At 38.9% G+C, this 21,534-nt stretch overlaps 1 protein-coding gene across 1 annotated transcript in view; it reads left to right on the top strand.

The window, feature by feature from the left end:
• TTN (titin) overlaps positions 1–21,534 on the top strand; it is a 468,699-nt gene that overhangs the window by 253,081 nt on the left and 194,084 nt on the right. The window contains exons 120-125 of the mRNA XM_073306908.1: positions 76–354; positions 445–723; positions 1,281–1,568; positions 1,734–2,021; positions 2,564–2,854; positions 19,066–19,353. Of these exons, the coding sequence (XP_073163009.1) occupies positions 76–354; positions 445–723; positions 1,281–1,568; positions 1,734–2,021; positions 2,564–2,854; positions 19,066–19,353 (1,713 nt within the window). The remainder of the gene's footprint in view (positions 1–75; positions 355–444; positions 724–1,280; positions 1,569–1,733; positions 2,022–2,563; positions 2,855–19,065; positions 19,354–21,534) is intronic.

The following is a 21,534-nucleotide window of genomic DNA, read 5'->3' as shown; positions in this document are numbered from 1 at the left end:
CAATTACATACATTTCTTAAAAAAAAATCTCTTGGTGTCAACTTTTAACTTTTATCTTCATAATGTTCACTATAGAACCAGCCAAATTTGTGAAAAAAATGAATAATCTCAGTGTAGAGAAAGGAAAGCCAATAATTCTGGAATGCACGTACTCTGGTACCCCTCCGATTGCAGTCTGGTGGAAGAAAAACGGATTCGAAGTAGCTCATTCTGAAAAATGCATCATCACCACCACGGAAACATCCGCCCTACTGGAAGCTCCCAGTAGTAAAATAGAAGATCAGGGGCAGTACACTTGCCACATTGAGAATGATTCTGGACGAGATCTTTGTCAAGCTGAGGTCTCAGTATTAGGTGTGTCCTCATTCCCAAAAGGTCCTTTTTATTCTACTAGTCATTGTGACGTTTAAATTTTGGAATTAATCAAGTGTCTTTGTTCTTTAGAACAACCTTATTTTGTTACACCCTTGGAACCTGCTCAGGTGACAGTTGGGGATTCTGCGTCATTACAATGCCAAGTTGCTGGCACACCGGAAATTATTGTATCATGGTACAAAGGCGATACAAAACTAAGAGCAACTCCTACCTCTAAAATGCACTTTAAGAACAACGTTGCCACTTTGGTTTTCGGCCAGGTGGATAGCGGTGATAGTGGGGAGTATATCTGCAAAGCAGAAAACAGTGTTGGAGAAGCTTCTTCATCAGCTTTGCTTTCTGTTCAAGGTGAATAATTCATGTTAACACATTTAAAAGGTTCTTAGGGACATTCTGTACCTCTACCTGACCAGCTAGAGATCACTTTTGTCTAAAATTCCCTCAGCATTGATTATCTGCCACTTGTGAAAGTCTGGCTGGAAAGTCATTCTCAATACCAATCTTTAGTTAACCAGCTTTAACCAGCGCGCTCTCTAACAGATACAGGCTTCTGATTCTTCCCCTTCAGAACAGGGCATTCTTCCAGACCTTTCCAATGTAGAAAATGTGAGACTATTAATCAAAACTTTAAAACCAGATTGACCGGTCGTCCAGAGCTCTCTCTTGACTCCAACCCCCAAGCGAAATGATCTAACAAATAGTCTCCTTGATTCTTTGTGGGCCTTTTACTGTTTGATATTAGGTAACATGGTTGAAAACAATGACTGAATCTATCATTATCCTCCTGTAAATCTGCCCAATCTATACCACAATACAGTATCTTCTTAGGCAGTGCCAACTGGAGAATTCACCAAAGCTGGATAACTTCCCAAAACTTTCATTGTGCAATACTTCTTTCCTTGCAGAGCGTAAACTTCCTCCTTCATTCACACGAACTTTGAGAGACATTCATGAAACTATTGGTTTACCAGTTACATTTGATTGCGGCATAACTGGCTCAGATCCTATTGAAGTATCCTGGTCTAAAGATGGCGTACCTATCCGAGATGGCTACAATGTGCAGACCTCCTTCTTAAATAACGTAGCAACTCTCCAGTTTTTGCAGACTGACAAGAGCCTTGCTGGGCAATACACTTGTACAGCTTCCAATGCTATTGGAACTGCTTCTTCCACTGCCAGGCTCGTGCTTACAGGTTGGTTGGTTATGAAATAATTTCCCTTTAACGTCACCAGGTCATTTTTTCATTTCCATCTCAACTTAAAACTATAGGTGCAACATTTATTTATTTAACAATATGCTTTAAACTAATGGAGCTCTTAAAAGCTATACGCGTTTTTCTGTTTCTTTCACTCTGTAGAAGGGAAGAATCCTCCATTGTTTGACATCCCAATTGTACCCGTGGATGCTTTTGCTGGGGATAGTGCTGACTTCGAATGCCACATATCTGGAACACAACCAATTAAGATCACTTGGGCGAAAAATAAACAAGAGATACGGACTGGAGGAAAATACCAGATCAGTTATGTAGAAAACATAGCCCATTTGACAATTCTGAGTGCTGACAATGCAGACTCTGGAATGTATACGTGCCATGCTAGCAATGAAGTTGGAAAGGACTCTTGCGCAGCTCAGCTTATTATTAAAGGTATTGCCTGATTCTGGTGTATGATGTGCACATTGAATTCCTTTATATCTGAAAGAAATAAGTCATCTTGTTGCTATATAAATTGGAGACCGTCTTTTCCATCTGTGGATTAGGAATATATGCATTTTAAAAGATTGGTCGAAACGGAAAGTTTTTTGAAGGATAGTGTAGGGAGAATTGATGAGCGGACATAATGTTTTCTTCAATCTTATTTTCTTTGCAACTTTGCAGACTTTGCCATCCTAAATGATTAATACAAAATTCCAGTTTGTTTCTTGTTGCTTATACCTAAAGTCCTGATTTCTTTAAGAAAGGACATTTTTCTTAACTAGTGAAACTCCACATCCATTTACACAGTGTGGTGTTTTGCTGTTCTAAGAGTGGTGTCCTCTGTGTACTTTTTATAAACAATAGAGCCCTTTTTAAAATGTAAGCAGTTTTGTAAACAACATATCGTCATAAATGTATTTCTTGAGAAGTCTTTTAATTTTTTATTTTAAAATTTATTTTTACAATTTAAGGATTACGTTCATTTCTTGCAGAACGAAAAATTCCACCTAGTTTTACAAGGAAACTTTCTGAAACGGTAGAAGAAACGGAAGGGAACACCCTTAAACTTGAGGGCCGTGTTTCTGGTTCTCAGCCTCTGACAGTTGCTTGGTATAAAAACAATCAAGAGATCTATCAGAGTCCTAATTGTGAAATATCTTTCCTGAACAACACCATACTTCTGCAAATTAAGGGCGCAGGGCAGGCTGATGCTGGCTTATATACCTGCAAAGTGTCCAATGAAGCAGGAACTGTATTGTGTACTTCTTCCGTTGTTATTAAAGGTTAGTTAATTTCATGTTTTGCCTATCTGTGGTGTTAGCTTTTTTATCAGCGTGTTAGTTGTCAATATACGCCTTCCATAGCTAATAAAATATTTCTCACAGTCAATCTTATTTTAGGCCATATATAATTGTGTGTGAACAATATTAAATTCAGTACAGCACACACAGTGAGATAACGGCAGCTATTTCTCCTTTAGATACTCAGGGACTTCTGTATCTCAGCAGAGAATTGAGCACAATATGTCTATTCCTTTCTACTAATTAGAACGCCGTACTAATATTTCCTGCAGAATTCTACATTTCGTTTATCGAATGGTTTTATACAAATCTTGCTGCTTTCAATACGTATTCATAGCAAATAATAACCCGAAGCTGTGCATGTTATGAGTGGCTAGATCTCGACAATAAGCCATTAATTTTCCTGCCAATTTAACAATTTCAGGACAGCACCGGTAATATTTGCTTACTAAAGCGTGACAGATTTTTCCAGGACAACGTCAGCATTTTTCAAAACCAGCTGAAAACTCTTTAGCTACTAATGCAAGAGTCACATAATCTATTTTTATTTTATTTTATATTATTTTATTACTTTTTGCATATTGTCCTTTGGGATCTATTCTTGCTTATATTGCATACATTATTCTGTGTAACCATATGTCTGTGAAAGTCGATACCCTTAATAGGCATTCCTAGCATATTATATAATATGCTTAGAACATAGTTTGTTAATTATTTATCATAATCTAGCTGTTATCACGCCTAGTGCAAACACATTGTCTACTTCATTGCATATCTTTCTCTTTCTTTAGCATTTGTTTTTCTCTCCTCTTTCGCCTACTGTAATATGACGTGTGTCATACGTTAAAGTAATAGTCAAGACTACATTTTTAATAAAAATGGATTGAGTCCCTGCACTCCACGTTATTTTATCTTTTATATTATGCCTATGGTGTGCTCTTCTTGACCCCAGACTTGCATTTAAAACACAGCAGGGATTTGAAACATTTAACGCTTGTATTTTTTTACCTACATTAATGTCAATAACTTTGCTCTTTTGCCTTTTCCACCAATCGCATCCTCTCTGTCCCTCATCCTTGCTGTCTGTGGGCAACCAGGATGGGATCAAGACTCGAGCTGAAACACAGAAGCAAGAAATTCATTTCATATGGGTTCAAGTCAGACTAAAAGTTGCTTTAAGATTTGTGATGATAATGTAAACAGTGGCATCTGGTTTGATCTATGAATTAAGGTTGTAAAAACAGAACAGGTTTTATATCTTTAGAGATATAAAAATGTGACTTCCCATAATATCCATCAAATCTCTACTAAGTTTCTTTTCATGGAGTCGCAGTTTTGCTATGCAAGATGTGCAGCTTTTCCTTCACTTTTGGAAGGATCAGAACAAATCTATCTCCATCTAAATTTGCACAGCTGGCGCAATGTGCTGTGGTAGCACTGGGTTTAGCGGTTAATTGCTTTGGTAGTGTATTGCATATTAGATCTTTTAAAAGCTACTTAAACCATTTTTGCAGAATGGCAGTTGTGCTTTAATTTTAATTCTCTTTAAGAAGGAGTGCAAATATAACTAGTGCATTGGGAGAAGATAGCATACGTCTAGATTTCTTCGCGCATGCTTGTGAAAAAGTATTCTTTTAGTACTATTTTTATTTCCCCAAACTGTGTGCAATTGGTATTCCCGGAAACCAGACCTGTATGTATTAACAAAAATTGTTGATCATTGTTTGCTTGTAGATTTAACTTCCTTGTTAGAGTTAAGAATTTATTAATCTATTGCCTTTCTCTTATATTCATGATACACGTTTCTTTCCTGACTATTTACTAAATATTTTCCTGTTCTGTTCTCTCGACTTTACAATTAGATTTAACCGATTAGACGGTTTTTTTTTCTTTCAGAACCAGCAGTAATTTTAGAGAAGCCAGAACCGATGTCAGTTACGGCTGGGGATTCTTTTACATTAGAGTGCACAGTGGGTGGAACACCGGAACTCATTACAAAGTGGTTTAAGGATGGACGAGAACTACAGAGCGGCCGCAAATATCAAATCACCTTTTCCAACAAAGTAGCTACACTGAAAGTTCCTTCTGCGGACGCGGGAGACAGGGGACTGTATACATTTGAAGTGAAAAACGAAGTTGGTGAAAGTAGCTGTACCTCTTCGGTTGATGTTTCAGGTTAGCTGGCTACTACCTTCGTTGTCACTTAGTGCTGTCTTCTCTTTTAATAGACCTTTCCCTTTTTAATTAAAAACCAACCAACCAACCCGTGGTTTTGTCGCCTTTTTCTACGCAGATCGCATTGTCCCTCCTTTTTTCACAAGGAAGTTAAAGGAAACATGCGGGGTGCTGGGTTCCTCAGCGCTGCTGGAGTGCAAAGTTTCTGGCTCACCACCCATTTCAGTTGCCTGGTTCCAAGATGGAAATGAGATTGTTAGTGGAGACAAATATGAAGTCTCCTTTTCAGACGACGTCTGTGGTTTGAAACTGAATGCACTGGACTCATCAGATACCGGACCTTACACCTGTGCCGCGGCAAATGCCGCTGGATCTGATGAATGCAGTGCCTTTTTGATCGTACAAGGTCAGTAAAAGATGGCCAAGGTGCCGTAGGCAAAATGCTTCCTCCATTTGCTGCTATTTCTTCCTTCGCAATTTTCGGGCCGCCTATAAATCTTCAGCCAAACGCTGATTTGGTTTTCATCTTCAAACGTAACGGGCATACTAATTTGTCTCTGTGTCTTAACTTCTTTATGTATATGTAGAACCACCCTCATTTGCGAAGACACCCGATCCCGTGGAAGTTCTACCTGGGACGAGTGTAACATTCACAAGTCTCATAAAAGGAACGGCTCCGTTCAAAGTTAACTGGTTTAGAGGCATCAGGGAACTTGTGTCAGATAGTACCTGCAACATCTCTTTGGAGGATACAGTTGCAGAACTGGAATTGTATGAAGTAGAACCACTCCACAGTGGAGATTACACCTGTCGAGTCACTAATGATGCTGGCAGTGTGTCTTGTACCACTCATCTTTTTGTAAAAGGTTTGTCTCGATTGCTGCTATTGGTCTTATTCTTATGTATTTGTGTGTGCGCGCGCAAAGATTTGTGAATATTTCCCCCCTCTTCTATTTGACTTTTTGCCTTCCATTTTGTAGAGCCAGCGACCTTTGTGAAGAAATTAAGCGATTTCAGTGTAGAGCAAGGGAAATCCATACTTCTGCAAAGCACGTACAAAGGAACTCCTCCTATTTCAGTGACATGGAAGAAGAATGGCTTCCACATAACACAGTCCCCGAGATGTAGTATAACTACTACCGAAAAATCGGGCATACTGGAAATTCCTAACAGCACAAAAGATGATGAAGGGCAATACACATGCGAGGTTGCCAATGATGCTGGAGCAGATATTTGCCAGGGACAAATATCAATCCTAGGTGTGTTGCTATCTCAGATTCCATAACCACTGTTGTATTAATAATGGTCATTATAAGACTTGCTCTCTTTTCTGTGATGCTGATTGCGATCATTTGTGCTTTAGAACCGCCTTATTTTGTTACACACTTGGAACGTGTGGAGGTGACAGTCGGGAAGCCCGCATCTTTTCAGTGCCAAATTGCTGGGACCCCGGAAATCAAAGTCTCCTGGTACAAGGAAGATACAAAACTAAAATCGACTCCTACTTATAAAATGTACTTCAAAAATAATGTGGCCACGCTAGTTTTCAGCCGGGTGGAGAGCAGTGACCTTGGAGAATACGTCTGCAAAGCAGAAAACAGTGTTGGCTTTGCTTCTTCCACAGCTCTGCTCACTGTTAAAGGTGATGGGTTCATTTCAGATATTTCTGTAATGACTCTTTATAGTAACAAGCTTATGGTAAATGCAAATTGTTTCCAGGTTGGCAGGATGCCTTATCTCCTACTTATTTTCTTGCAGACCGTAAGTTTCCACCGACCTTTGCAAGAAAACTAAAAGACATTCAGGAAACTGTTGGTTCCCCCGTTACCTTTGATTGTCGCATAAATGGCTCGGAACCTATTCAGGTGTCATGGCATAAGGATGGGGTGCTATTACACGATGATGCTAACGTGCAAGCAACTTTCTTAAATAACGTAGCGACTCTTCAGATCTTGCAGACCGACATGGCTCACTGCGGCCAATACTCGTGCTCAGCTCACAATGCTCTTGGCACTGCTTCTTCCAGTGCCAAGCTCCTTCTCACAGGTTGGTAGCTGCTAAATCTTGTCCTGGCCATTGGCTTTAAAGAAGCAGAAGACCCTGCGTTGTTGCGTAATGCCAAACGATAGGATTCCGTGGCGGTGAAGCAGCAGCTGTGAGAGTTATGTTGTTTCTTTCCATTTTAGAGCGCCTGAGACCTCCTGTCTTTGATGTGAAACCTGAACCTATTGAGGTGGCTCTTGGAGCAAGTGGTTCCTTTAAATGCCACGTCACCGGATCGGCGCCACTAAAAGTCACTTGGGCAAAAGAGAACAGAGATATCCGTCCTGGGGGCAACTACAAGATCACCTTGGTGGAAAATACAGCCAGCTTGACGGTTCTAAAAGTAGGCAAAGGAGACTCTGGACTATACACTTGTTCTGCGAGCAACAATGCTGGAAAGGATTCTTGCGCCGCCCAGCTAAGTGTGAAAGGTATTTAAGAAATGCAATGCTTTGTCGTCTTCCTGCAGAGCGTTTTACCATGTTAAAGAAACAAAACATGCCAAGCTTTTTCTTCTATCTAAACTGAAGGCATTCAATCGACTTAAAATGAGACCCTTTTGTTTTCCCAATGTGATTTGGTAGAGCAAACTCGTTGTCCAGGATTTTGACAGCAGTAATTTTCACCTTGATGGTTATTTTATGACTTAATCATATTGCATCTTGATCGCTGACGCGATGGCTGACCAAAATTCGTTTACCTCCTAAAGGCAAATTCTCCTCTCCCACACCGAGAGTCTATTAGAATATGAAATTTGAGCAGCTGACGGTAGCCTGGGGCACACACATTTTTTCCCCACCAGCACTCTGCTCATAGTATAGTATGTGGATTCTTCAACCTATGTATCTCCACATTTTATGATCAGAATAATCTACCCTGGTGTAAACTACACTGGTACATTAGGGATTTTCACCACTGCGATTTCCTTTATGTGGGCAGGGCCTTTGTGTTTATAACAGTTGTTATGGCTCTGTAATTCCCATTGATCCTTAAACAGGATGAGTGTAGGATAAGCCTCTTAAAAGTGTGTGCCTTTTTCCCGTAAATATAATTGTAGATCGTATTAACATGTGCTTATTTCTTAGGGCTCTTAATTAATTGCAGTTAATTCAAGTGATTAACACATAAGAAATTAACTTGTTTTTTTTAAAAATAGACCTGATTAATTGCAGTTTTAACCGCACTGTTAAACAATAATAGAATACCAATTTAAATTTATTATAAATATTTTGGATGTTTTTCTCTGTTTTCAAATATATTGATTTCAATTACAACACAGAATACAGAGTGTGCAGTGCTCACTGTATATTATTTTTATTACAAATATTTACACTGTAAAAAAAGATAAAATAAATAGTATCACCTCTTAGGAATAATGTAGTGCTATCTCTTTATTGTGAAAGTCCACCTTACAAATGTAGAATTATTTTTTTCACATAACTGCACTCAAAAACAAAACAATGTAAAACTTCAGAGCCTACAAGTCCACTCAGTCCTGCGTCTTGTTTGGCCAATCACTAAGACAAACAAGTTTGTTTACAGTTAAGGGAGCTAATGCTGCCTGCTTCTTATTCACAATGTCACAGGAAAGTGAGAACACGTGTTCACATGGCACGGTTGTAGCCGGCATTGCAAGGTATTTACATGCCACATGTGCTAAACACTGGTAAATGTAAAAAGCTTAAACATAGATTTTTAAACATAAATACTTTATACATACACTTTTGCCCAAAAGGTCAATCAGGGAACAGACTTTAGCTATATATATATATGCTAGGACTAAGCTACACAGCATACACATACACACCAGGGATCTATGCACTAAATATAGCAAATATATAAATTCTCTTCCATACATATAACATGGACAGAATTCAATATAAATTTCTATCATAGTCAAGGTCACAGATCAGCTGAAATCTAGTATGGAACTTCCAAAGAGCAAATTTCCGATGTAAATTTGGCATTTTAAGATGCTGTCTTGCACAGTAAGAGTTGAATATTTCAGTGAATCCAGTCAATATATATCTAGTTTTGTCTGCAGTAGCTGTTTGAAAGTCTCGGTACATGATATATAAATTACTGAATTGTAGCTGAGGGTAATTCTTATATCTAAATGCTCTTGTAAGTTATATATATGGCAATTTAGTAAGCAATAATATTCCTGCAAAATAAATATGTCCGAATCTTTGCAAGGAACTCAGGAAATCATTCTACATATAACACAGACCACTGGCAAAGGCGTTCAAAGAAACTCCCCTGCTTTTGTTTGTTATGTATGCTATGTGTTCGTTTTTGTCATGCTGTTACCAGACATATCACCGGCTAGTGCAAATTCACTTTCTGTAGATGTTTGTACTCTTCCCCCACCACGCAAAAAAGTATACGCTGTCGGTTAGATATTTCACTGATTTCATCACTTTAATGAATCTGCAGTTTAGTGAATAATCTTGTTTACTCTTGTCCTTTGGTTTCATAGAACCACCACGGGTTATTAAGAAGCTAGACTCCTCTAGAGTTGTGAAACAGCATGATTCCACTAGATATGAATGCAAAATAGGCGGCTCTCCAGAAATCAAAGTCACCTGGTACAAAGATGAAGCTGAAATCCATGACAGCGAAAAATACAGAATGTCCTTCATTGAGTCCATGGCAGTCATTGAAATGCACAATCTCAGTGTGGAAGACAGTGGAGACTACACTTGTGAAGCTCGCAATGCAGCAGGGGCTGCAAACACCAGTACTTCGTTGAAAGTGAAAGGTCAGAACCCTGCTCCTCCCGTTTTTGTCGGTTCCTTCTTTTAATCTGCCGTGGAAGGTTAATAAATCTTCTCTTCAGTCAGATAGGCGAGTGCTGCCTTCTGAGAACGCAGACTATGGATTTTACCAGAGTTCTATGACATGGCTCTTATTGTGACTTGTGTCTTTACTCTTCCATTATCAGTCCAACATAGTGATAAAGTTTACTGTTTAAATGTTCGTTTCTCTGTTATGTTCCCAACTGAATTAACAGAAACTCAAACTTCTTCTTTTCATAGAACCCCCTGTTTTCAGCAAGAAACCCCATCCAGTTGAGACTTTGAAAGGTTCTGATGTCCATCTTGAGTGTGAGCTTTGCGGCACTCCTCCGTTCCAAATTTCCTGGTATAAGGACAAAAGAGAAATTAAAAGTAGCAAGAAGTACAAAATCATGTCTGAGAACTACCTTGCTAGCATTCACATCCTTAGCCTGGGTGACTCAGATGTCGGCGAATATCACTGTAAGGCCGTGAATGATGTAGGAAGTGACACTTGCATTTCCTCTATAACGCTAAGAGGTTTGTTTAATGATTTACACATCATCTATATTCCCAGCATGGTGTCATTCTCGTCACACTCCTCGTGCACTCTCCTTGCGGTTTTAACATGACGTATCTTCTCTTCATCAGCACCACCCATTTTTGTGAAGAAGCTCAGTGATTTCACTGCTGTGGTTGGAGACCCAGTTGAACTGCAGGCCACAGTAGGAGGATCCCAGCCCATTTCTGTTCTGTGGCTGAAAGACAAAGGAGAAATCGTTAGAGAAAGTGAAAATCTTTGGATTTCCTATTCAGAAAACGTTGCAACTCTACGGATTGGAAAAGCAGAACCAGCCAGTGCTGGAAAATACATCTGTCAGATCAAAAATGACGCTGGAGTTCAGGAGTGCTTTGCCACTCTGTCAGTTCTAGGTTGGTAACAAGGAAACAAAACAATATAGAATGATATTTTAACCTCACTTAACAAACTGATTGCATCTCCTGTCCTGTCATCAAACATGGCTGTGATTTGCATCTCATTTCAGAACCTGCAGTCATTGTAGAGAAGCCTGGCGCAATGAAAGTCACCTCTGGAGACTCTTGTACTCTAGAATGCACAGTGGACGGCACACCGGAGCTTACTACTAGGTGGTTTAAGAATGGGAAAGAGCTGTCTACTAATCAGAAATACAAAATTAGCTTCTTCAACAAAGTGTCTGGGCTTAAGATCCTCAATGCAAGAGTAGAAGACAGTGGGGAGTATACTTTTGAGGTGAAAAACAGTGTTGGTCAAAGCAGGTGCACAGCTTCAGTGCGTGTTTCAGGTTAGTTGATTAAATTTGTGAATTATCTTCGATTCTTACAATTTCTTTAAAACGTGTTACAGGACACGCCGCTTCCTTTGGTGTCACATCATGCTGCTGCCACTCTGGGAAGACTCACTACTAATGTGACCTTAGGCACCCTATGTGGGCCCACTTGTGTTGCGGAGATCATGGACGGGGTGCATAGGTTGAAGCCTGCATCACATTTTACAGCCATCAGAAAGATGAGGCTGTTTCTTGGGGTCAGTCTCATCAACTTAGTCTGCATGTCCCAGCTGGTGCAGTACTGATGTTCTCCTTATGAGGAATTATTGAAAAAATAAAAGGAGAAAGGTGATCCTCAGAAGGGGTGAGCTGACAGATTTTGAGAGTATCCTACAATCCTTTTTATATTCTCTCAGTACCTCAGGCTTCAATGTTTTGAACTGCAGGCTTGCTTTGGATTCTCCCATGCAAACACAGGTGTGCCAGAGGAAAGTGCCATGTTTCTGCTAAATGCCTGGGAACCATCTCTCTTTTAAGTTATAGAGTTGTAAATAGCTGTGTTTTATCCTATACAGATCGCATTTTACCTCCTTCTTTCACGAGAAAACTGAAAGAAGCCAGTGGTCTCTTGGGTTCGCATGTTGTCCTGGATTGCAAAGTGTCTGGGTCACCACCTATTTCTGTTTCCTGGTTCCATGACGGACTTGAGGTCACTAGTGGAGACAAGTATCAGACGACTCTCACAGACAATACTTGCACTTTGAAAGTGAACACATTAGAGGAATCCGATATGGGAAATTATTCATGCACAGCTACTAATATAGCTGGATCTGATGAATGCAGTGCATATTTGACTGTTAGAGGTTAGTATCTAGAACAAGGCAGGGCTTCCAGATATAAACTACTTTCTTTGTGGGTTGCTTACATTTTTGGGTCTGTTTATGAGAGTCTAATCGCCTTTGTTTCGTATGGGAATATTTTACGCTTCATCAAAGTGCACTTCTCTTTTATGTTTGTCTTTAGAACCTCCTTCTTTCGTGAAGAAACCTGATCCCCTGCAAGTTTTATCTGGGGCAAATATAACTTTTACCAGTATCCTAAAAGGCACCCCTCCACTAGATGTTAAATGGTTCAGAGGTAGCATTGAACTAGTACCAGGACATAGATGCAACATCTCCTTGGAAAATTCGGTTGCAGAACTGGAGTTGTTTGATGTACAGCCACTCCAAAGTGGAGACTACACCTGTCTGGTCACTAATGAGGCTGGCAAAATTTCTTGCACAACACAGCTCTTTGTAAAAGGTTTGTCAGGCTGGAAATTTCACACGTTCCTCTAAAAAAATCTCTTGGTGTCATCTTTTAACATTTATCTTCATATCATTCACTATAGAACCAGCCAAATTTGTGAAAAAAATGAATAATCTCAATGTGGAGAAAGGAAAACCATTAATTCTGGAATGCACATACTCTGGTACCCCGCCAATTGCAGTCTTGTGGAAGAAAAATGGAGTTGAAGTAGCTCATTCTGCCAAATGCAGCATCACCACCACAGAAACCTCTGCCATACTGGAATTTCCCAGTAGTAAAATAGAAGATCAGGGGCAGTACACTTGCCACATTGAGAATGATTCTGGGCAAGATAATTGTCATGCTGCAGTCTCAGTATTAGGTGTGTCCTCATTCCACAAAGAATCTTTTTTATACTAATGGTCATTTGGTATGGTATTTAAATTTTGTTGCTAATGATGTGTCTTTGTTCTTTAGAACAACCTTATTTTGTTACACGCTTGGAACCTGTTCAGGTGACAGTTGGGGATTCTGCATCATTACAATGCCAAGTTGCTGGCACACCAGAAATTATTGTATCATGGTACAAAGGCGATACAAAACTAAGAGCAACTCCTACCTCTAAAATGTACTTTAAGAACAACGTTGCCACTTTGGTTTTCAGCCAGGTGGATAGTGGTGATAGTGGGGAGTATATCTGCAAAGCAGAAAACAGTGTTGGAAAGGCTTCTTCATCAGCTTTGCTTTCTGCTCAAGGTGAATAATTCATGTTAACACATTTAAAAGGTTTCATAACTAAAGGGTTGTTTTTTTCAGTAAAGAAAAGTATTTTCTTAGGAACATTCTGTTCTTCTAACTGACCAGTTAGAGATCACCCCTGTCTAGAATCCCTTAATCATTAATTACCTTCCACCAGTAAAAGTCTGGCTGGAAATTCATTCCTAATGCCAATCTTTAGTTAACCAGCACGCTCTCTAAGGGAGACAGGCTTCTGATTCTTTCCCTTCAGAATAGGGCAGTCATGAATATGGTTATTCTTCCAGCTCTTCCCAGTGCAGAAAAAGTGAGATTATAAATCAAATGTTAGGGCAAATTTCAGCCCTCTTGTATAACTTTGTAGCCACATTGACTGGTAGTCCACCTCTTGCCAGAGCTCTCCCTTCACACAGCCCCCAAGCTAAATGATCTAACAAATAATCTCCTTGATTCTTTGTGGGCCTCTTACTGTTTTTTATTGTGCAAGTTGGTTGAAAATAATGACTGGATCTTCCAGTGTATCTTCTTGTAAATCTGCCCGATCTATACCACAATACAGTGTCCTCTTAGTCAGTGCTTATTGGAGAATTCACCAAAGCTAGATAACTTCCCAAAACTTTCGTTGTTCAATACTTTTCTTGCAGAGCGTAAACTTCCACCTTCATTCACACGAACTTTGAGAGACATTCATGAAACTATTGGTTTACCAGTTACATTTGATTGCGGCATAACTGGCTCAGAACCTATTGAAGTATCCTGGTCTAAAGATGGCGTACCTATCCGAGATGGCTACAATGTGCAGACCTCCTTCTTAAATAATGTAGCAACTCTCCAGTTTTTGCAGACTGACAAGAGCCTTGCTGGGCAATACACTTGTACAGCTTCCAATGCTATTGGAACTGCTTCTTCCACTGCCAGGCTCGTGCTTACAGGTTGGTTGGTTATGAAATAATTTCCCTTTAACGTCACCAGGTCATTTTTTCATTTCCATCTCAACTTAAAACTATAGGTGCAACATTTATTTATTTAACAATATGCTTTAAACTAATGGAGCTCTTAAAAGCTATACGCGTTTTTCTGTTTCTTTCACTCTGTAGAAGGGAAGAATCCTCCATTGTTTGACATCCCAATTGTACCCGTGGATGCTTTTGCTGGGGATAGTGCTGACTTCGAATGCCACATATCTGGAACACAACCAATTAAGATCACTTGGGCGAAAAATAAACAAGAGATACGGACTGGAGGAAAATACCAGATCAGTTATGTAGAAAACATAGCCCATTTGACAATTCTGAGTGCTGACAATGCAGACTCTGGAATGTATACGTGCCATGCTAGCAATGAAGTTGGAAAGGACTCTTGTGCAGCTCAGCTTATTATTAAAGGTATTGCCTGATTCTGGTGTATGATGTGCACACTGAATTCCTTTATATCTGAAAGAAATAAGTCATCTTGTTGCTATATAAATTGGAGACCGTCTTTTTAATATATGGATTAGAAAATGTGTATTGAAATCTCTGTCAGGAAATATCTAAAGCTATTAGAAGGAATGTGAGGGGAGAATTAAGGAGTGAAGATAATGTTTTCTTCAATCTTCTTTTCTTTAAAACTTTACAGACTTTGTCATCTTAAATGGTTTACAGAAAATTCTAGTTTGTTTCTTGTTTATACATAAATTGTTCATTTGTTAAAGGCATTTTTCTTACAAGCAGTATAAGATAAGTGATATTTTAATTACTTTGTAACTAGTAAAACTCTACATCCATTTAAAGTGTCATGTTTTGCTGTTCTAAGAGTGCTACCCTCTGTGTACTTTTTGTAAAAAATAGAATCTTGTTTCAAGGTACGCAAACAGTTTTTTAACAACATATAGTCATATAAGGTATTTCTTGAAAAGTCTTCTACTGAATATTTGATCTTAAAATTTAATTTTACAATTTAAAGAGTATGTTCATTTCTTGCAGAACGAAAAACTCCACCTGGTTTTACAAAGAAACTATCTGAAATAGTAGAAGAAACAGAAGGGAACATCCTTAAACTTGAGGGCCGTGTTTCTGGTTCTCAGCCTCTGACCGTTGCTTGGTATAAAAACAATCAAGAGATCTATCAGAGTCCTAATTGCGAAATATCATTCCTAAACAACACCATACTTCTGCAAATTAAGAGAGCAGGGCAGGCAGATGCTGGCTTATATACCTGCAAAGTGTCCAATGAAGCAGGAAGTGTATTGTGTACGTCTTCCGTTGTTATTAAAGGTTAGCTAATTTAATGTTTTGCCTCACTGTGGTGTTAGTTTTCTTTATCAGCATGTTAGCTGGCAATATATGTCTTCCACAGCTAATCAAATAATTCATTCTAGGAGTCTTATGTTTAGGCCATGGGTAATTGTGTTGAAACAATATTAAATTCTGTACAGCCTACACGAGATAATGGCAGCTACTTCTCCTTTAGATACTCAGGCAGAACTCTCATGAGTTTCAGTGTGAGCTACTATTCCTCACACGTTCTTGTCAACTGCTGGTAATGGCCCACCTTGATTATCACTACAAAAGATTCCCCCGCCCCCCACCCGGCTCTCCTGCTGGTAGTAGCTCACCTTATCTGATCACTCTTGTTACAGTGTGTATGGTAACACCCATTGTTTCATGTTCTCTATGTATATAAAATCTCCCCACTGTATTTTCCACTACATGCATCCGATGAAGTGAGGTGTAGCTCAAGAAAGTTTATGCTCAATAAATTTCTTAGTCTCTAAGGTGCCACAAGTACTCCTTTTCTTTTTGCGGGTACAGAATAACACGGCTGCTACTCTGAAATGTGAGTTTTGTATCTCAGGACAGAATTGAGCCCAATAAGTCTATTGCTTTCAACTTAAAACTAATAATATAATACAAAATAGTGATGATTTCCTGCAGACATCTACATTTCCTTTAGAACAGTAGTACACAAAATTTGTTGCTATCAATACATATTAGTAGCAAATAATAACCCGAGGCTGTACATGCTATGGCAATTATATAAATTTGAGACCATACTCAGAATATTTGTTTACTAAAGTGTGACAGATTTTTCCAGGACAATGTCAGCATTTTTCAAAAATAGCTGAAAACATTTAGCTACTAATGCAAGAGTTTCTCTTTACTGTCCTTTGGGATCTTTTCTTGCTTATCTTGTATGCCTAATTCTGATTAATTAGATGTCTGTGGAAGTCCATATCCTTAATATGCATTCCTAGCATTTTACTGCTTAAAATGTATTTTTTTGAATAATTTATTTAGCTTTTAGCAAACCTAGTGCAAATACATTCCCTACTCCATTGCATGTGTTTCTCTGTGTTTGTGTTTCTTTTCTCTTTTCCACACTGTAATTTGATGTGTGTCCTATGTTAAAGTAATAGTAATGACTAGATTACTCATAAAAATGAGAATTAAAGTTTTTAACAATGAAAAAGTGTTCTGGCCAAATCTTTAGTGGTATAAATATATGATGTTCCATTATATTCATCAAATATTTACTCGTCTTTTCAAGTTGTGGCAGTTTTGCTATGCAAAGAGTGCAGCTTTTTCTTTTATTGTTAGAAGGATCAGAACAAATCTATCTATATCTAAATTTGTACAGTGAGAGAAGTTTGCTGTGGTAGTTTGGGATTGGGCAGTAATTGTTGTTGTAGTACAGAATCATAGCAATTTAGGGCTGGAAGGAACCTTGAGACGTCATCAATTCCAGCACCCTGTGCTGTGGCAGGAACAGGTAAATCTTGACCATCCGTGACCGGTACTTGTTCAGTCTGTTCTTAAAACTCTCCAGTGATGGAGATTCCACAACCTCCCTTGGAAGCCTAGTCCACAGCTTACCTACTTTTATAGCTACAAAGTTTCTCCTAATAGTTTCTCTACCCTAAATATTCATTGCTGCAACTTAAGCCCATTACTTCTTGTTCTACCCTCAGTGGACATGGAGAACAATTGATCACTGTCCTCTTTATAACAGCTCTGAGCATATTTGAAGACTACTATCAGGGTCTTCCTCAGTATTCTTTTTCAAGACTAAACTTGCCCATTTTTAAAAAAAATTTCCTCATAGGTCAGGTTTTCTAAACCTTTTATTATTTTTGTTGCTCTCATCCCACTCTCTCCAATTTGCCCACATCTTTCCTAAAGTCTGATGCCCAGAACTGGACACGCTACTCTAGCTGAGGCCTCACCAGTGTCCCATAGAATGGGACAATTAGGTCCCAGGTTTTACATAGGACACTCCTGTTAATAAACCCCAGAATATTAGTCTTTTTTGCAGCTGCACCAGATTGTTGACTCATATTTAATGTGTGATCCCCTATAATCCTCAGATCCCTTTTAGCAGTAGCATCATCTACTCAGTTAATTCCCATTTTGTAGTTGCATATTAGATTTTTCATTCTTAATTGAAGTGCTTTGCACTTGTCTTTATTGAATGTTATCTTGCTGAATTCAGACCATTCCTCCAAATTGTCAAGGTTGTTTTGAATTCTTATCCTGTCCTTCAAAGTGTTTGCAACTCCTCCCCAGGTGTCATCTGAAAATTTTATAAGCATATTCTCCACTCCTTTATCCAAGTCATAAATGAAAATATTTAATAGTACTGGGCCCAGGATTGACCCCTGCAGGCCCCACTAGATACGCCTTCCCCATTTGACAGTGAACCACTGCTTGAGTTTGGTCTTGAGTAAGGTGTGCTCCCACCTTATTGTAAGTGCATCTAGACCACATTTCCCTGGTTTGATTAGGAGAATATCATGTGTGACTGTATCAAAAGACTTATTAAAATCAAGATGTATCACATCTACTGCTTCTCCCCATCCACTAGCCCAGTAACTCTGTCAAAGAAGGAAATTAGGCTGGTATTGGCATGATTTGTTCTTAAAAAATCCATTCCTTATAACCCTATTATTTTCCAAGGGCTTACAAATTGATTGTTTAATAATTGTTCTATTATCTTTCCAGGTATCAAAGTTAGGCTGACAGGTCTATAATACCCCAGGTTCTCATTATTCCCTTTTTAAAGATAAGGAGTATGTTTGCCTTTCTCTAGTCTTCTAGGACCTCACAAATCCTCCAGGAGTTCTCAAAGACTCACACTTTCCTTTTTCTTTCTCTTGATCCTAAATTATTAATTATTCTCCTCTTATAGAACTGATATCTCTTCCTAGGTGTAACTCATTTTTTGACGTAGCCTTTCTGATTTTGTTCCTATATGTTTCTGCTATTCTTTTAGCAATTTGTCCAGGTTTCTACTTTTTGTATGATTCCTTTTTGATTTTCAGATCATTAAAGAGCTCTGAATGGAGCCATACTGGCCTCTTACTATTCTTCCTATATTTCCTTCGCATCAGGATAGTTTGAAGTTGTGCCTTCAATATTGTCTCCCTGAGAAACTGCCATTTCTCCTCAACTCTTTTTTCCCCTGGATATTCTTCCCATAAGACCATACCGACCAGTACTCTAAGTTTTTTGTTGAAGTCTGCTTTTATTGAAGTCTTAGCTCCTGTGCTTTAGTTATTTTAATATTCTTCAAGAACGAGTGCCAAATAATTACTGCATTGATAGAAGATGGAATACATAAAGCTCTTTTCTTGCATGCTTGTGAAAAAGTACTTTCTTCATACTATTTTATTTTCTAATACTATGCAGCATTAGTATTCTCTGAAACCAGACTTGTATGTATCAACACACATAGATTATCATTCTCTTATTTGTACATATGACTGACTTGTTAGAGTCAAGATTTCATTTATTTCTTGTGTTTCTCTCTCATGTTCATAACACACATTTCTTTCTTGAATATTTACTAAAATATTTTCCAATTCCAGAACCAAAAAAGCCACCAGTATTTGACCAACCTCTTAGACCTGTGACAATAGCGGAAGGAGATATTTTGCAGCTCAGCTGCCACGTCCAGGGATCACAGCCAATCAGGATTCAGTGGCTGAAGGCTGGGAGAGAAATAAAAGCTTCAGATAAATGCACCTTTAGCTTTGCTAATGGAACAGCTCTTTTGGAACTCACAGCAGTTACTAAAACTGATGCAGGCGAATATGTGTGCAAAGCTACAAATGTAGCTGGAAGTGACTCTTGCAAGTCAAAAGTGACAGTGAAAGGTATAGTAAAAGAGAAAAATCAGCTTGTGATGGCAATTTAAACCAAAACTACAATGATCACACCTTTGGTTTCTGTGAATTAAGTGGTTCATAATCAAATAGAAAATAACCAGTGTCTATGTTACTTCATAAAATATTACATAATCTGAAATACTGGCCTAATTGTATCATTATATTTAATGATAATTAATATAACACCATAAATATACAATGTATACATTAGGGGGCCTGTGTTAGAGGGCTTATTCCTTCATCCTCTCATTTCCCTGGTCCTTCTCGCATGAACAGAGAGCAACAATACCCGAAGTCCAAAGGTGCAAACAATTCTATGTTTATTGGGGTGAACTTCCAGCAAGCATGATTCCAGTTTCCTTCCTTAGTGTCCCCCTTCCCAGCTCTGACACCACAGAGCCTTACCTGTGTCCCTGTTCCCATTCTCCCCCCCCCCCCCCGCTTAGCAAAACATGATTCCAATTTCCCCACTCCCACTGCCCTTTCCCATTCCCACCCTCCTTACTTCCTGATTGACTGCAGACTATATAGTAAAACTTGAGTTCTGTTTAGCTATACCTTAACCAATCACTTTCCTGAAATTTAACTAACCAATCCTAACATATTGTAACATGATTATTTAACCAATTATATCCCACCACCTTAATTAGTTTACACCCAGCAAAATTAATTATACAGCAGACAGAAACAATCACAGAACCAGACAGAGACCATGCAAATAAACAATAGCAAAGGGGGAACTATAATGACAAAACAATACAGAAGTGAGGATTTCACAACTACATCTATAAAGACATATGGGTTTCCCTGCTGTGTCTATTGATAAGTGAGTTCTTAGCGAACAGAAAACTATCAAACTAAACATCCTCTAGGCTCTTCCCTTTCTCTGGAGGTGATAGATCAGATCACCTTTCTAACAGCCCCAGATGGCCTTATTTCAATGTGACTACTTTGGAATGTGAGGATGTGACCATACGGTTCCCAGCTTATGGCTGCCTCTGCTGCTTAGCCAGAGATCTTAGCCTAAGAACAGGGCCTCAGACTGTCACAGTAAGAAAAGGCCTTATACAGTCAGACAGTGATTTTGATTCTTTCTTTTATACCTCTATAACTAAGTGATAAGAATACACCTAAATTCTTAGAGTATAGGCCTTTACAGACAGGCCCGAATATCTATATCCTAACAGCCTGTGTCAAATGAACCCCACCCTGAGGGTTTAGAATTTAACCTTGCAGACAAAACAAAGCCTTTGAGGCAAGACCAAGCTGACAGAGTAGGCTCCAGTCTCCAGAGCATGCATGCTCCATGGGGAAAATGGGGGTCTAGGCATGTCTTGTAGGACATTACTAAGGGAATTTGGTATATTGTCAGGGAGAGTGCTCCAGGTCTATGTGTCACCATAAGATACAGCAAAGTCTGGAGTGAGCCAGCCAGAAAGATGGTACAGTAAGGAAGAAGGCTGGGGAGCGCATTAAGAACAAATTATTTGCCCAGCTCAGAGGCAGCAGTGCAATTAGTTGGGCTGGGCTATCTCAGCTTCAACCCACACTGCCCTCTCACTCAATTGAAATTAATACAGTTTGGGGATGAGACACTCTCTCTCAAATATTTATACCCCATCACTATTGCATCTGAGCTCTTCACAGTAATTAACATATTAAGATAGCACCACCCCTGGAACAGAGGCAGCAGTGGGCCTAGAAGTCGCTCAGACACTTTAATCTTCTAGCTGTAGGCTGATGATAAAACTAAGACACCTTGTAGACCAGGCCTTGAAGAAATGAACACCAAAGAGAAGCCCCTTGTTACTGTCCTGTGTGGAAGCTGCTGGATAATAGCTGATGAGAACTTTTGAGAATCAGGCCACTTATTTATGTGTCCAGCTGTGGATTTAAGAGCCTAAATTAAAGTCATCCATTTTTGAAAATCTTAAAATCTGATTCTGATTATGTTTACTTCCATATAAATTTTACACAGTGTGACAGAGATAAGAATAAGCCTTACAGTGTCTGCTTCCATCTTAGGAAATCAGATGATAACTTATTGAAAGTCAACAGAAAGTACTTGGCATTTTTTCTTTCATACATGCACTGCATATGCTGCTTTAGTAAATGGATTCAGCTACAATAAAAAATATTCCCATTCAGGGGACTGAAAAATCTTAATTC

Source organism: Lepidochelys kempii, chromosome 11 (genome assembly GCF_965140265.1).
Source record: "Lepidochelys kempii isolate rLepKem1 chromosome 11, rLepKem1.hap2, whole genome shotgun sequence".
NCBI classification, from domain to species: domain Eukaryota; kingdom Metazoa; phylum Chordata; order Testudines; family Cheloniidae; genus Lepidochelys; species Lepidochelys kempii.
This window is presented reverse-complemented; position numbering and strand designations above follow the sequence as displayed.